An 18,105-nucleotide genomic window follows, 5' to 3' on the forward strand; every position below is an offset into this window, starting at 1 on the left:
AGAAAATCCACATAAAGCATGTCCCAGTTGGACAAATGTGTCCATGCGGTTCATTCGTCAGAAATTCTTCGCCAAACTGTTAACATCATTCATAAGCTCTTGTTCATGACATAATTTGTTCCCCATACTGTGTTTGCAATTTTCTCAAATTTCAACTGGCTTCAGGTTGACTAGTGTGTTCTCCTTCACAAGGAATTTGATCGTACATCGCTGCTTCACAGCTACAGACACACTATACATGCCTCCATTTTTGCTAACACTACTGCACATGCTCCAACTACATTGGGGCAAACACACAATACTCACAAAGAATAAAGGTACATCCTCTAGCAGTTTTATCGTTCTCCAGCTATTTACCACTTTTTATTCACAAGTGTCTCGGCCAACGTTGAATAACCCTTGAAGATATGTAGATATGAAAAAAGTTGGTTTACTGGCAGTATACCAGGCAACATGGGAGAATACACCACTGATGCAAATGCATCTTTTACTTAAAACATGTAAGGAATTTTCCATCTCCACAGAAGGGATCTATCCAACAACCCCTTTTGAATGCCAAATATTTTTTCCCCACAGCTTATGGATTAATATAAAATGATTAATGCTTGATAGAATCTGTACTTGATAAACAGCAACTTGAATGAAATAAACTACATCTCACCCATTGCATTGATTTCTGTTTATCATAAACTGTTCGGCCAAGTGTTATATCAGGATGTGAACCAGGAGGAGATGGTTTTTTGAAATTATAGTGCAAGGTAGTAGGTTCTCCATTAATTTCAACAGCCAATGATTCACCTGCGTCCTGATCTGCTAATTCGAGCTTTTGACTGAAAGTAGGAGAAAAAAATAACATTTTAAATTGTAAAAATAACATTTTAAATTGTAAAAATATAAGGATAGCTTGATTTATATCTATAACAGTGCAAAATATATTTTATATTTTATCCCCAAATGATAAGATTGCAAATTACAAAATAAAATTATTTAAAATAAATTTTTTCTTAGTACTTTCATACCAAGTTTACTTAAATCAGCAACAGTTTGAAGGAGGAAATAACCTCAAAAACCACATTCTTTGGAAATCGAAAAAACTGTGTAGTGTGAATGATGTGTTCATTTATCAAAATAGAATTTCTTTGGTAATCATATGCATACAGTTTATCTAGATTGTGTAGTCTGCCCATGATAGTCAAAAGATGAATGAGGTTTTATTTCCTTCTTCAAACTAATGATATTTGCATAGGAAATATGAAGTAAAAAAAAAACAACTGATTTGATTGTAACAGTAATAGAAACGAAAGATAGAAATAAACTAATGAACATGAAATGTAATCTTATTTGTTGAAAGATGCTAATGCTGCAGCAAAAGTTCACTATTTATCCATTTTTTCAACGTATGCTTTTCTTGTCATGAGGGATGGAGGTGGAATGATCTTTCTCATATTTTGCATTCTCTTTTTGTTGATTGGTAGCTTTTCAGTGTGTCTCTTCTGAAAGAATTATGCCTCCATTACCTGATTTCTGTAACTGAAAATTTCTGTTTATTACCCCATGCTGTGGTATGAAATACCCTGTTTTCTCTGCTATGAATATCAGGTCATTGTGTTCATCAGTTGTGTACATTCTGCACTCTATCTGATTTTACTTCTTGCAATGCCAAAATTTTTATTCCACTTGAAAAATGAGTGGCCGCAAACAGGAAAATAGATGATTTTTTTTTCATAGCAGTTGGTTGATTAAATCAAGAAGACTTAAATGGGTAGGCCATGTGGCACGAATGGGAGAGGAAAGAAGAGTTTGCAGGATTCTTGTTGGGAAACCTGATGGTAATAGACCGTTAGGAAGGCCAAGATGAAGATGGAGGGATAACGTTAAGATCAGTGGTCCTCAAACTGTGGTACGTTTACCCCCAGGGGTACATGAATAACTTGAAGGGGAGGGTGTACGTGATCAGCTCGGAAGATATATGTCGAGAATACCCACACAACAACATTTTTGCCGCATTTGGAGCCGAATCTCAGCTTGAAAGTTTCAAGTGCACAACCAGACATCAAGAAACTATGTCAGGCTATGCAGGCATATTTTTCTCACTAGAAACTCTGAGGATTTACAATAAAAACTCCAAAATTGTGCTTCACAGTTTGTTTTCAAACTTATTTTTGTTCTTTACTTTCTTTCAATAGCTCTGAATAAAATATATGAAAATTAAAGTTTTTTTTATGTACTTTTTAGCATACATGTGTTTCACATTTTTATTTTTTTAACTAATCATAAAGATTGTAAACGTCATGGGCACCGGCAGGGGGGCACTTGCTCCCCTTGAGATTTCTGGAAAGAGTTAATGTAATTCGAATGGTGAAATTGTAGAAATATTTTATAACAAAAAGTATTGTTTTCTGTGAGTAACAGGCCGTAAGTTACAGCAACAATTATTATTATCATCATCATTATTATTATTAGAAATAGGGTTACATTTAAGCTTACAGTCTATTTTACGCTGAGTATCTAACTATAAAGACAACTTCTTGTCCTACATGAATTAATATTAAGTATACAGTTATGCAAATTGTATATACATAGATATACAGAATATGAAAATTACAAATGTATGTAATTTTAAAAATATAAGTAGTAGTAATAGAAATATAGAAATGTAATATTATAATAATAATAGTAGTAGTAAAATTAATAATAATAATAATAATAATAATAATAATAATAATAATAATAATAATAATAATAATAATAATAATAATAATAATAATAAAAGTTTCTGTGACTCTGTCCCCTTGAGAAAAAGTCCTGCAGGCATCCTTGGTAAGCATAGGAACATCCAATAATACTATAATAAACTTAGGATTCAAATGTCTATTTGTTTACCATCTTTCCACATGCAGCCCAATGCCATTTTGCTTTATTGCAGATACATGCCTCCAACATATGAAAAATGCCACACCAATCAGGCAGCCAAAAATTTTTCCCAAAACTCACTATTCAGAGAAAACCTATGGTGGGGGTACATTAGACATTTAGTAACGAGTAAAGGGTACAATGAGAAAAAAGTTTGAGAACCGCTGGTTAAGATGAACCTAAAGGATGGAAAAGATTGGATTGATCTTGCCCAGGATAGGGACAGATAGAATGCTTGTGTTGCTGCAGCCATAAACCTTCAGCTTTAAGAATGCTAGAGAGTTAGTTAGTTAGTTGGTTAATGCCAAAGCAAGGAAAAAGCTAATCGTTGTGTTGTTTCTGTTTTTTTTTTGTGCCATGTGCATCATTGAATACATGTAGTTTCTTGATGGTGGAATCCAGTTCTTGAATTTCAATTCAAATTAGGCTGTAGACTTTGTTGGGTTCACATTTTGAAACACCTTCTGGATATATGTAAAAGTTAACCAAGTCAGTTTTCATGTTATGTTATGAATGCAGAATGAATCACTTTCTTCTTCAATTAGTTTTCTAAGCAGAAAGACAAACCAGGCAGCAAAGAAGGTAAAATCAACGAATTCTACAAAGAAAACAGCTGATGTTACTCCTCCATCTTTCTCTTCATAACACAAAATAATATTTCTGCATATATTGGCATGCCCAAGGGGATCGATTAGTGGAGATCATAACATCCCCCTCGTTGGCCCAGTATTCCTAAAAAAATGAACATGAAAGGCAGGAAAAGGTGGTAAAGTAAGGACTGAATGCTAATGAAAGTATACATACCGCACCCCCTTTTGAAAATCCTGTATAGAATTCAAGGCCTCTAGTAGTGAATATGTTTGATACCCAGTGGAGGCACATGACACAGTAGTTCAGATCCCACTTTAAACTGTAGGTCCAGTTGAGATTAGCCTATCTTTGTGTAAAGTGAACTTAAATCAACAAATCAAACAGACAAGTAGCTCTCTCTCTCTCTTTACTTTCCTCACACACATTGTCAACTTCTGATTTCAAATAGATTTTAAAAATATAGAAATTTCAGCAAAAAATGTACGCTCTACAAGACTCAAACCTGGGTCTTTGGCATACCATGCCATTTCTCTACCAACTGAGCTATCAAGCCAGCCCTGGCTTTGCCTGATTTTTTTGCTGTTGCTATTTTACCTGTGTGTAATTGTCTCTGGCAGTGCCACTGCAACAGGATCTGTTGTCAACATTGCCTGGTTCCTTCCAGTGTAGAGGTGTAAATTACATTAAGATTTGGCAAATCTTAAGGTTTTAAAAAATTTGCAATAGCACATACGTAGGTGCTGAAGAAGATGCATTGAGAAAAGGGAAGGGTACGATTGATGAATAAATACAAGTATGAAATTCTTGGAAACCAGCAAAATGGAAATTACTTTCAAAGGTTAGTGAATACAGTGGAATTTCTGTAGGGAGTTGCTGTTTGTCATGTCTCAACACATGAAACATACAATCTGCTTTGCTGTATATACACACTCTTTCAGAAGAGCATTAGATTCAATATGTGGCAAGTACTGAAAGAAGAAAATTTTCTTATGTTTCAAAACCTGAAGAAAAGTAACTGCAAAGTTGATTCCATTCCAGTTCTTGTACAAAAGTAATAGATACAGCTACAGTTATCCATTTAAAAATTAACTCAGTTACAGCTAACAGAAAGTGTTACTTTTAACTGCATTACAAGTAACTCATTACTTAGTGTATATACTTACTTTGTAAGAGCATACTGGTGCTCCCCATGTGGTCCAAACAAACTTAAATGCATTCCTCCTGAAGCTGTAATTTTATTGATGACTATATTTTCTCCATCAACAATTATTTCTTGATGTACCCTGCTTGAGCTTGAAAGTACTATAGGCTGTAAGAAAATACAGAATTCACTATATTGTTCATCTTAAAAAGTAGAACCAAAAACAAGTTTCAGAGTGAAATGGTATAGCACAGGCATGAAATATGTTAAGTTCAAATACTGATCGGTTACAATCTTGCTGAATTACAATTATTTATTACAAATTGAGGAGTTAAGGGTAACAGTGGTCTGAATACACCATGAATTTTGAGCTTGTGGTGTATTTTTTCACTGTAGTCATTTTTCTTGTGTTGTGTTCTGAGGGAAATACCAAGAGAAAGTTCCGTGAAGGGTACTGGTTTTACATGATCATAACAGCTGTTTGTGAGGTAATAATTTGATTTGATTTTTATAATTTAGCATTGCTTTTCTGCCATTTTTGGCTAATTGTGATAATGAGGATGAATGATGATATGATGAAATTGATGAAGGGACACTCACAAAGAACACATATGCCCATGTGTGTGAGGTTTGATTGAATGATTGAATTGTTGTTTTAAGTCCACTTTATGCACAGAAATGCTAATCAGGACTGGACCTACAGTTTAAAGTGGAATCCAAACCACTATGTGCCTCCACCAGCTATCGAACCTGGGACCTCTTGATTAATAGCCGACGACACTACCACTGCACCATCAGGGAGGCATGTGTGTGAGGATTTTAACCTAGGACACCTAATGTTATAGCATACTGTGCTAACCATTTTACCATGGAGATTGGCTTTGTGAGCTAGTGGGTCATGATGGGAATTGTTAATTTTTGTGTATTGTTTTCTATTCACGAGGATACCAGCCTCTGTGGTGGAGTGGTTACCATATCGTGCTACAAAACTAGGGGTCCAGGGTTCGAATCCCAGCCTGGCCATGGGTTTTCTTTGTGATTGTCCACTCATCAATTTCATCATATCATCACTCATCTCCATATTCGAGATTAGCCAAAAGTGGTAGAAAAGCAAAGTACATTAAACCAAATCAATCAATCAATCAACTATTCATGAGAATGTTTTGGTATGTACTCAAATACGTGTCAATAAATTATATGTGGTGATTAGGAGACATGCTTAAAGAACGAGAGGTACAGTTTCTTTCATGAAGTACAAGGAGCCAAACAAGAAGAGAAGGATTAAGAATGTGGATGAGAGGGAGAGATGGGGTTTGGTTGGTAAATGGGTGGCCATATTTTATGCCAAGGGTTGTGGTTACACACATAGCTGATATATAGGCCCTCTCCTAGCATTTCCGTACTGTGTTGGTGGTGGATTGGGCATAAGGGGTGGACGTTTGGAAGCAGTTGTTGGAAGAGGTACCGTGACTGTTGGTATGGATGGGGACAGTGAAGTCCAGGTTTTAGGTGGGGGAGCAATGGTTGTTGATCCTGAGGTTGAGGGTCGTGGATGTGTTTCCCAGATTAAAGCTGCCAAGATGTTGCATTTGTTCAACATCTGTGGTGGCTTTTACCTGGGGGAAACATCCACAACCCTCAACCTCAAAATGACATCAATACATGGGCATCCAGAAGGGGGGGGGGGGATGGCCTCCCCCCGGAAAATGAAAGTCAACCAAAAAATATGTATTTCACACATATAATTTCATTTTAGCCACAATAATATGTGTTAATTATTGCATGAACACCATAAATTCAAATTTAAGCAATGTTTTTTTAGGGAACAACACTATTTTTGGGGAAAATTTGCCTTTGTTTCCCCCCTCCCCCTGGAAAAAAATACCTTCCTTGCCCCTCCCTGGAAAAAATCCTGCAGACGTCCATGCATCAATAACCAGTTTAACTAACTACTAATTATCTACTAATTAACTACAATTATATTATTTAGCATTGTGCTATAAAGAATATGTAAAAAGTATGAAAAGTTTATATAATTATATTCTATACTCACATCATGTCCTGGTCCTTGGGGACATTTCAATGAAAGAACACTGCTGAATTTATCAAATGGAAAGTTTTGGCATTGATCAAGATGACGGAATTTATTGACTTCTGTGAAATTTGAATGAGGCACAATACTATATGCAACCCTGCATGAGCCATACAAATTGTTCTGGAATGAAACGAAAAGCATGACTAATCTTTTGTGTCAATATGATTTGTAAATGAAATAATGATTGCATGAAATCATTGTTGAAACTCACCTGATGGGAGTTTGATACATTCGAGATATTGTGCATATAAATAATAATTATTTGCCATAACTACATATAATGGAACACTGTAAATTATATTATATTATTATTTTATGACAAAAATAACAAGTAACATTTCTTTACATTGAAACATTAAAGTAACAACAGGTAAATTTAATCTTAAATACTCACAAATACACACATCACAAAATAAAATGAACCCAATTTGTATACAAAAAGGATCAGTTTACTTACTGAAAATGTATACATACAATACATACGCAAGACACCTACAAGAAAGTAAAGATACAAAAGCCAATATGCTTTCACATATTTTTTTCACCTGTAAATACTTATTTTTCAACTTAGTTGTCACCAACGTCCAAGCACTCTGTATCCCAGAGTTGCAGAAGTCTGCTGGAATTTTAATTTTTTCACAGAAGTTTGACATGCTAGTAGTATTCTTGTAATTTTTTCCACAAAATTATGTCAATATTTAAAATCATTTAGAAATAATAAAAAAATAAATATGATTGATACATATATTCTCAGTGTGTGTCTCCTGTGTGTGCCAAATCATAGCATCTGTATTTTTTAAATGATTCTCTTTTCAGTAAATACATATTGCTCTTAATCTCATCAATATTGCACATTACTAAGTTGACAGCAGTTTCTATTATATTTAGTGAATAAACATTTTAAACTTACCTCTTGAGTATGAAATGCCTGAATCCTGTCAAAACTTATTTTCTTCAAGTCAAGTTGTAATAAGCTTGCAATGCCTTTTTTCATGTTTTTTGACCACTCTGGATCATCAACTTGAGTCTCTAATGATGCTACCTGAGATGGTAATAAAACGTAAATTAATATATTATTACAAATGGAAATTTGACTAGATTCTTTTAAATTGGTAGAATCTGAGAGAGGAATAAATTGGGTGATCTCTCAATAACACATTTTATATTCTAATTGCATGAACCTGTCATGGCCAATTTGTTTGAATTATTAGCCTCTAAAATACTTTGAGATGATTTGATTCATTATAGTTTACCCTTGATAGCACTTTCAAACAGATTATTAACATCTTTAGTGACCTGTTGTTGTATCAGAAACTAACAAAACATGGTACAAATTATTTTTATTGGTCTGTCCATCTGTCTATGGGGATAAAACAATTGAACATTAACTACGAGTATTAATAAATTTTCAATGTGGCAATACGTCTGAAACCATTCAAGCTTTAAATATGACATTTGGTAAGTTGAAAGAACTGCATGTTATGATGCCAAGGGTTCTGGGTTCGAATCCTGGCCTGGGAATGGGTATTCTTTGTGAATGTCCCTTCATCAATTTTATCATATCATCACTCATTCTCATTGTCATGATTAGCTAAAAGTGGCAGAAAAGTGATTCCGGTTTCTCAGAAAATACTAAAGATGGAAACATAAAATTTGGTGGACAGAAATATATCTGTAACTTATCTAAACATCACATGAATAATCTTAATTTGCATATCTATCTGCAAACAATTACTAGTCAAAAGTTTATAATCATCTAACTTTTAATATCTCACAAGTAAAGGGTCACTTATGGTGATGTATATATTTTTGGAAAGTACTCATCTTAACTAAGGTATAGGTGAAGTATTAGGGGCAATGGGTGGGAGGTTAATGAGATAAGGGGTCTGAAAGTTAGCATGGAGGGTTCATGATGTACCATCGCCAACTTACGCTAAAGCACTAGTGTTTCACTCCAAACATAGAGTGATGAGATTTTTAGAGGAAATGAATGTCCAACTACTGAACACAACCAAATAATAACACATTGTGGTATGAAATTTGAAAGTAATTTGTTATTTGGAAGCAAAAAAAATAAATAAATAAATAAATAAATAAATAAATAAAAAAAAAAACTGGTAATTCGATTCAAAGAGTGATACAATCAATATGATGTTCAGAAACAGGGCATGGCTCATACAAGTGCTCATCTCGCAGTGAGCACACTTTACAAATGTGATTTCGTCGCACTTGAAGCACTTGTCGGTTCCGATCGAGTCGAGCAGAAGTCATAAGGCGAGACTCAGGTCCTGGGTTTGTCATCCAAATAACAAATTACTTTCAAATTTCATAACAAAATGTGTTATTATTTGGTTGTGTTTTATGAAGTTGGACATTCATTTCCTCTAAAATTCTCATTGGAGTGAAACACTAGTGCTTTAGCGTCAGCTGGCGATGGTTTTTAGGGTCTTCCGATAGACTCCCATGTTAACTTTGAGACCCCTTATAGCCTTAACCTCCTACCCATTACCCCTAATACTTCACCTGTACCTTATTTAAGATGAGTACTTTAAAAAAATATATCCATTACCAGACAACTTGTTTCACCGTAAGTAACCCTTTACTTGTCAGATGTAAATAAAGTTACAAACATGTATTATAATTTGGAGTACAAATTCTACAAAATTTCCATGCACAGTGTTGGGTGATGAAGTTTCAAGGAGGAGAAACTGAATCGATTTATGTTATTGATGCATTGAACATGTCATTTCGTTCTCCAAAGGTGATCATTTCTGACTTGGGGTACCCCAACATTTGTGCTATGTCAGATCCAAAGCAGTTTACAGTTGACAATTGGAGAAGGTGCTTGGAGGCATATCAATATCCTCTGGATTAATTTGAAACTGAAGAATAGGCATTCTTCAACAATGTAGCCTACTGGAAATGAGACGTGGGCATACCTGTACAACCCAGAGAAAAGGTTCAATCTAAGGAATGGAGTCAAAGTGATTCTCCCCGTCCTGACAAATTAAAGTCTTCCAGGTCAGCACAGAGGGTGATAACAACAGTGTTTTGGGACATACATGGTGTTATTCCAAGTATTTTTTTTATTGGGTGTTACACAATAACCAGTGAGACCTACACTGCATGCACTTCAGCAGCCAAAGGAGGTCATCAGGAAGAAGAGAACATAGAGGACATTGATTCCATACAGATCCATCACAATAATGCATGGCATTACCCACCATTTTGCACAAATCATGACATATGGTCAAGGGTGCCCACAAGGAGGGGGTACATTTTTTTTAGCTACCAATTCTATATATTTTCACACAAAAATGAGGGGGGGGTCGTTTCGTTTGATTGACTTGTTATTGATTTTTAGGTATGGTTGTTATGTACAGTTTCCTACCTACCTGTGGCTATAGGTGATCGCGGCGATGGGGTTGAAGTGAAACACCACCTCTTATGCCTTTAGAATCGGTTTGGAAGGGAGAGACGTGCTGTTCACATTAATACAAGGTTAGTCAAGCAGACAAACTGTTAAGAATAAGGTTCAGTACACTTACAATGGCAGTGCGCCTAAGCAGTTTTGTACATTTTATGTTAGCAAACAAAAGTGAAAGTGAGCCTTGCTTTCAACTGCAATGAAAGGTTTTGAATGTCATGTGTCTTTCAATTGTTGGCATCTGGGCCAGTGGTAAACAGTGCCTGGTGTTTTCATTGTGGTAGTTCCGAGTAGGCTCGGAACTTCCAACATGCAGACTTCAGTTTTTAGTGTTGGATGATTTCAGGTACGATTTGTTTGGCTTGTATGTGTTCCTGTCAGTGATGTGCCGTAGACTATAAGTTTACGTCTACATGCGTTGTCTGCACGTAATCTACGCATAGATTACATTGGGTTATAGTCTACATGGACTACGTAGACAATCTAAAGTGCATTAAAATTAATTTTCATGGCTTTCATGAAAGGAAAGTGACATTTTCAACTATATTGGTTCCTAACGAAATGAAAAGAATCCTATTTACAACAAATTTTCTCTTCTCTTCTATTATCAACTATGGAAGAAGATAAATAGTATGCAAAAAACAACAACAGATGGCAGTCGTGAGGCAAGAGTGGTCTTCTTCCCATAAAACACTAGAATATTTCCTATATTAGGTTTCTTCCTAGGTGAGAAATTGTTCGAATTTAGTAGAAAGAGTACGAAACGTTCTCCTCACACATCAGCAACTGACACGCAATATAATTTTGTTTTACTTCCACGGCGCCCTTTGCTAAGTTATCACCTTTCGCCATGTTGTTTACATAGATTATGTCATCTACGTGTATAAAATAGTCTACGTGTAGAATGTAGACTATCGTTGTTTACGCGTAGACGCACATCACTGGTTCCTGTGCTACGACTGACTGGATAATTGTAAAGTAGTCAGCTTTTGTTGTCTAAAGTTTACAAAAGCTTCGAAAATTCATTAAAAAAAATGATATCCAATTATCGACATTCAAACAAAAATCAATTACTGCATGTTTGTCTAAACTATATTTGTGTGTGTATGTTTGGGGGGGGGGGGGTTGTGATGAACAACTTTAGGCTGGTGGGGGTGGAGGGATGGGCACCCCTGCATATTCAGCATATGCTGAATTTGAAGGATTGTTTACTAGAAATAATTTATGAATTCTGTATTGATGTTTCTACTAGGTTCTTTTTTGTTTTCTTATGAGTAATATTTTTGTTTCTAATTAGGAACCTTATCAGTAAATATTCAATGATTTGTATGTGAATATTAGAACTGTTTGATTGAGTATATTGTATGTATACCTTGCTCCAGCCATCCATGATGTCAACTGTGAGTAACTGATTATGTAATATTAGAATGCTTAAATATATGTAGAGATTTCTCAGAATCAGAGGAGTTAATAGTAGAATATTAGGAAAATACATAATGGTTAATTTGAAAAATTCAACACACAAAGATATACACATGGACACACACACACACACACACAAAAATACTTACAAGTCCATCTTCGTAAACAATTTTGAATGGTTTGTAGATTGCTTCAGACTCGTCAGGTATTTGGAAAAATGGCAAATCTTCATTTTCTTTATCAACCGTCTTTCCATTGTAGACACTGATATTTACTCCACTAAGCTAAAACAAAAATAGTTTTCTTAACAAGTACATTTTTAACTTATTTTACTCCTATACTATCTACTTTACTTCGAAGTGTTAATGCATTGATAATCCCAATTTTGCTGAATTATAAAAAAATCATATTAAATATAAAAATGTAAGTCCTTATGTACATATTTTTTCATGTTGGACGTATTATATTAAATGAGCCACAAAAAAATCTGGATTCTTGATGTCATGGATTTTGATAATTTTGTATGATCTATGCTTGATGCAAGCTTGTCAAAGCCAACTGCCAGCTTGATTCAAGCTTGCCATATCCAAATTGCTTTTACAAGTTACAAGCAAGCTACCTGCTGTCTGGGAATGAGTTCCACTGTCCCTCGAGGTGACGTGACGTGTCCAACGTAGACTGAACTGGGCTCTTCTGTTACTGTCACAGTTTTACCATCCTGGGAACAAGTCAGTATATTATCCTTGAGTCCATCAAAGTAGATACCCTTCAGTACCAATATTCCTGTTGCATTTTCGTTGTCTTCCCTCATCCTATTTTGGCTCATCCATACCTATATTCTGTCAATTGCCTTCGAGATATCATCCACTGTGATCTCGGAGGGCCATTGTCAAGATGGTTACCATGACTGTGCTGCTAATGCCATACATGTGAACCTTTCTCACCACTGCAATCATCTTGCTGTTTGTCTTTTGTCTTCTCCCTGTAGATGGAATGTAGACATTATCCTCTGCACCATCATTGACATAAGTGGAGGCAATGACCTCCTGGACATCTTTGCTAAGATGTTTGATCATGGTTGCTAAGTATGAGGTATGAGTCTTTTATTGACATGTACTTTTGAGCTCTTTGTTCCTCTCACTCAATGTGTTGTAATTCCTTCATGTTCTTCTGGGTTGTCTTAGCCTCTGTTCCACAAGCTCCAGTCTCTGGGGGTGATTTTTCTTGCAAGAAGTCACACTCTTTTTCAGAATTTTAACGGCACATTTTCACTTAAAGTAGTCTGCATATTTGCATGACATAATTCAAACAGCCTCCTATCTGTAGCCATTTGAAATGACTCTACTTCCATCTGGAAGGGTGTTCCATCCCCTGGAGTGCCAATCCTTGCTACATAACATCTCAGATATTCTCTTCATTTATTATGCAATTTCTTCAGAAGCTGGCAGATTCTTACATCACTGATGCTCTCACGCACACTACCTTAACAGCCTCCACAATGAAGTTTATCAAACCACTAAACAGCAGTTCCTACATTCCAACAGCCAGATCTTGCCTGTGCTGGATGTAACACCTCTTTACCTCTGTTTCCTTGGAAAATGAGATCTCGGTGGCGATGGGTCACTAAAGAATGGACATTGACTCTTCTCTCTGGTTTTAAGGGTCATGGTTTTCAGACACTTACACAAAACAGAACATAAAATACTCTTTCTTACTATCAACAACTAAGCTGATCGTGCAATCAGCTGTCAACAAGTCGTCAACTTGATATAGCACCCTCTAACGTCGAGAAGAAGTAGGTTCAGTAATGTAACATCAGAGGTTAAGATCCACAGGTGCTTGGAGTATTCCAAAAATGGGACCAAGATTGACTGGTGTGAGCACTCTCCACGAATGCTTTTGGCCATTGCCTGTGTGCGAGAGGCAACTGGAGGATAAGCACCATAATGATGGAAGATAGGCAACCAAAACCACTCAAAACGTCATATTTTTCTACTTTTACAATGGTTTTTGGGCCTGTTGCTTCGTTCCTTTCAATAAATGGTACCAGATGGCTTTCCTTACACGTTGTGACACACAAAATACTCAATGTGGTGAACCTATGGCCCCAAAGGCCATGTCTTCATGACCCAAAACCCTTGAAATGGTCAATATTTGCCTATTACTGGTTTGCGTCAACAGCAAATATTGCCTGAGCACACTTTTTTTTTTTATAATGGTGATCCACCCTGATGGAAAGAAATAAGACCCCCATTTTATTGTTAATATCACTATGCTCTAATGATGAGGCACATATCAAATCCATGACATTAAGATCCAGGTTGCAAGTTGATTTGATATGGAATGACCGATGTACTAAAATTTTGATTTTCAACTTCTTATATTTACTGTGGAAATTTAGTTAAAATATAGACTCTACCAGAGTCAAAATCCAGTTATCTGTGTACAAACCCCTACAATGTGTAATGATTTGATTGCCCTACCAACGAACTTCCAACTTATTCAACTTTTCATAGATTTGTATATAGAAAATATATACCTGTATGATGGCGCCTGCTTCTAAACCTTGAACCTTTAAGAGTCCATTGAAGTGAAATTTAGATGCAAAAGGTGCAGGTTCACGGGTTCCCACTTTGACGTCTGCATTGTATACATATGTGTGTGCCGTATTTGGTCCAAATACATCTGTAAAAGTTTTCAATAACTTATATGTTGAAATATACTTTAAGGAATACTTAAGAATAGCTTTAAAATGAATGCCAAATTTATTTTGTTTTATAGAACAAAAAAACACCGTTGCAGAAAAGTGAATACTAAATTTATCTGTATTTATTTACTACCAAGTCTCTTATTTTCCAAAATATGAATTACTACAGTAAGTTAAAATGCTGAAATGTCAGATATGTCTACACCCATAAAGTATGTAGTACAGTCTCAAAAGTAAGTGAATATATTTTGTGGGGCATCCATTCTAATGGACTTATGTAAGGTCAGATATAGTGAATTATCACATAAAATAGTTTTGTAAAAATAACAATAATACTAAACTCTTCTGTCCTGGTAAACAGGTCTGAAATTATGTAGAAAGTTACTATGTTACTATGAGAAGCCAGGGGCAGCTCAAGATAAAATTTTCAATGGGGCAAGGTGGATTTTTTTCACGCTCCTACTTTCCACCCTGCCTCCCCCCAATCTTTATACCCTGGTCCTCTTACTTTCGACCTTCCTCCAGTAAGGAAAATGACCATGTTATACACTGAGTGCTCACTGAATTGCGACCACCTACCTAATACTTTGTTGGTCCACCTTTGGCTCAGCGGACAGCCTGGACATGATGTGGCATGGATTTCACAAGGTGCTGACACCATATATTCTTGATGGAATCACATAACGAGCCAACTGTTGTCGGTGCAGGATGCATGGTTCGAAAAGAGCTCATTCCACAACATCCCACAGATGTTCTATGGGATTTAGATCTGGGGAGTTAGGGGGCCAATTCATATACTGCATCTTTGTGGAATGTTCCTCCAGCCAAGCAAGTATGGTCCTGCCTCGGTGGCACCGTGCATTGTCATCCTAGAAAATGCTGTCCCCGTGTATGTAGAAGTGTTGCAATGTGGGGTGTAAGTGGGCCCCTAACACCTCCTGATATATAACAGATGTCACACAGCAGTCCATACACACCAATGGTCCTACAGAAACAACCCCACACCATCCAGACATCCCCACCTGCCTGTGCAGCATTCACCATGCAGGAAAGGTCCATAGCCTTGTGCTGTTCGCCACATATGCATGGATGCAATTCATCGGACCAACACACCCTTTTCCAATCGTCCACGGTCCATTCAGTGTGCTCCTGGACCAAAGCAAGACGAAGTTCATGGTGACGCTTCGTGGGGAGTGGGTGACAAGTGGGTCATCTGCTGTGGAACTTCATGTGTGCCAGTGTGCACTGCACAGTTGCGTGGGATATGGGTGTTGTGCATCCACTGTTGTATTGGTCCTGTAATTCCCAGACACTGATGGTACATTCAGCTGTCACGAGCCTTTTGACTCAATGCTCTCCCCGTGGTGTCACCTTCTGTATGCCCTTGCAATTCTGCCTCTTGGTGGTTGTTGCCTTGTTTTTGCCACTCTCTGTACACCTTCACTACACTGGAACAGGTGCATCCGACCAGTGTCACTTACTGGGTTATTGACGCCAGGGGTGCCCATCCCCCCCAAGGTCTATGACGCACTCCCCCCTCCAAAAGGTAGAACAATCCCCCACCCCCTTTATGCCGAAATATTTACTCAATTTTTTTTTTCTCAGACAAAATTTTCGGAACAATATAATACCGACATGTTTAAGCAATGTATGCTTACTATGGACATTTACGTATATATTGTACATTACTTTCATACTGATTGAAATAATATTTTACATAAATGAATGATAGAGCCGAGCCAATACCGATATGGTAAGTATCGGTTGATATTTTTGCACCAATACTAGCCGATACCATTGTTTTTGAGTTGCTAGAGATGCGGCCAAAACCAATTGTCTTTTTCCATTTCAAAGTTTTGTTCACCTTTTCCAACTTACCTTTGGTTTTGAAAAAAAAAAATGAAAAATAGTTGTGCATTTGTTAAATGAACCTGTACACAAGTTTCTGGGAACAGCAATTACATGACACAAAGATCTGTATGCAGATAAGACTTGCGATCAAGTATCATGCAAATGAAGCATAACGTGAAATTATCCCCATAGGAGTTCGCTGCTTCTGTTTAGTTCTCTTTGAAGTCTACCAGGCTTTGTTTGTACAAATGTGGTCTCGTGTAGCAATAACCCCAATGAGGTCCCGAAAGCCAACAATGGACCTGTTGGTAATCCTTCCACTTACTTTGGTATTTGCGGACATCTCTCTCTTTAGTGACTTCCCACAGTCAAAAAGGTCATCACCCATCAAAGTAGTGGACGTGTCTCAGACATAGTAAATAGCATTTTCCTGGAAATTCATATACCTGGGCTAATCCTCCTTTTCCTTTCCAACTTTAGACTTTTGTTTGTCCCGACTGGGTTTCAGCGGGAATGTTTCGGCACAAGGAACATGGATGCAGATGATGTTGCCATCTTTACAAATAGCCCTTTACAAGATCTATGCTATAGCAGGATGAGACAACAACTATTAGAGTTGGAAGATTGGTCTACTCGCTGGTGCATGAAGTATAATTCACAAAAGAGTGCTGCGGTTTTATTTACACGTCGACATAGACAACTACCAAAGATTCTACGACTCCAGGGATCTTCTATACCGGACAAACCTTTTACCACATATCTAGGAGTGGTTTTGGACCGAAGACTAAATTTCCATAAACACATCTCAACTGTGACAGCAAAAGCACAAAATCGAGTTGGACAATTGTACCCAGTTTTCCGAAATCCTACCTTGGGACTGACGACTCGCTTGCATGTGTATAAGATGATGGTACGTCCCACGCTCCTGTATGCAGCACCAGCTTGGGGGTCATCTCCGACCTTCAGTCATAAGGACATTGCAGATTATACAGAATAATGTTGCTCGACTTATTACTGGTCATAGCCGAGATACTCGTATCTTACAAATCCATGAGGACCTTGAACTAGATTATGTTCAATCTGCTATATATGCCATGTGTTACAACTTCTGGAGCCAGATCCAACAGCATCCAAATCCAGCAGTTCGGGGCATTGGAACTCGACCACAGGTCCGGATGACCCACTCCATGCCCCGAAATTTTGAACAAATCTAAATTCAAAAATGCTATTGTATTATTATGTTATGTGTTACATATACTCCTGTTTATGAGTATTTCAAAGTACTGTTTTCAATGGAGCAGATTAGTGTTCCTTGATAGTGCAGCTATAAAAGCACAGATTGTGATTTTGTTGTTTCTTTGTTACTTATTGTTACTTATATATTGTTATCATTATTATTATTCTATGTGGTTATTTTATGTTTTGTGTCTTAAAGTGATGTGCAAAATGTAGTTTGTGATTAGAACTTTTCATCAGTGCACCGAACTATGTATGGTTTGAAAAATAATAGTGATTATTTCCTTCCTCTGTCAATGCAAAATTATAACAAGGAACTCAACAATTTCAAATTAGTGAAATAATACAGATGAACTATTGTCCAAATCCCGGCCGACAGTCGACCCGGGTTATAGCAAGAAAAATGTTGTATATACACTTTTTTGTAAGAACATGATAGTAAGTCAAGGGCACAATGGTCCCGATACTTACAAAAAACCTGTTAATAAAGCATTGGCATTGGCATTGGAACATGGCAGGGGAATAATTTTCTTTGAACGACAGATGACGGCAGTTAGTTTCTGGAAAGTGTAGTGATGGGTTTGGATTTTCTCCCACGCCAAGCGATAGAACTATGCATTTAATTTTTCTTAGAAATCATTTGCCAAAAGTATATCAAAAGCAAAGTCACTTCGGAATATCAAGTCAATCGCCTGATATAGAAGTAAGAGACTGGTAAGTTT

At 36.7% G+C, this 18,105-nt stretch overlaps 1 protein-coding gene across 1 annotated transcript in view; it reads right to left on the bottom strand.

The window, feature by feature from the left end:
- Window positions 1–18,105, bottom strand: part of cv-d (vitellogenin-like lipoprotein) — a 132,448-nt gene that overhangs the window by 90,581 nt on the left and 23,762 nt on the right. The window contains exons 3-8 of the mRNA XM_083123763.1: window positions 14,129–14,274; window positions 11,739–11,873; window positions 7,651–7,782; window positions 6,699–6,860; window positions 4,668–4,813; window positions 662–830 (exon numbers count right to left, since the gene is read on the bottom strand). Of these exons, the coding sequence (XP_082979889.1) occupies window positions 662–830; window positions 4,668–4,813; window positions 6,699–6,860; window positions 7,651–7,782; window positions 11,739–11,873; window positions 14,129–14,274 (890 nt within the window). The remainder of the gene's footprint in view (window positions 1–661; window positions 831–4,667; window positions 4,814–6,698; window positions 6,861–7,650; window positions 7,783–11,738; window positions 11,874–14,128; window positions 14,275–18,105) is intronic.

The sequence above is a fragment of the Lepisma saccharinum genome, chromosome 6, assembly GCF_977018435.1.
Source record: "Lepisma saccharinum chromosome 6, izLepSacc3.1, whole genome shotgun sequence".
Classification (NCBI taxonomy): domain Eukaryota; kingdom Metazoa; phylum Arthropoda; class Insecta; order Zygentoma; family Lepismatidae; genus Lepisma; species Lepisma saccharinum.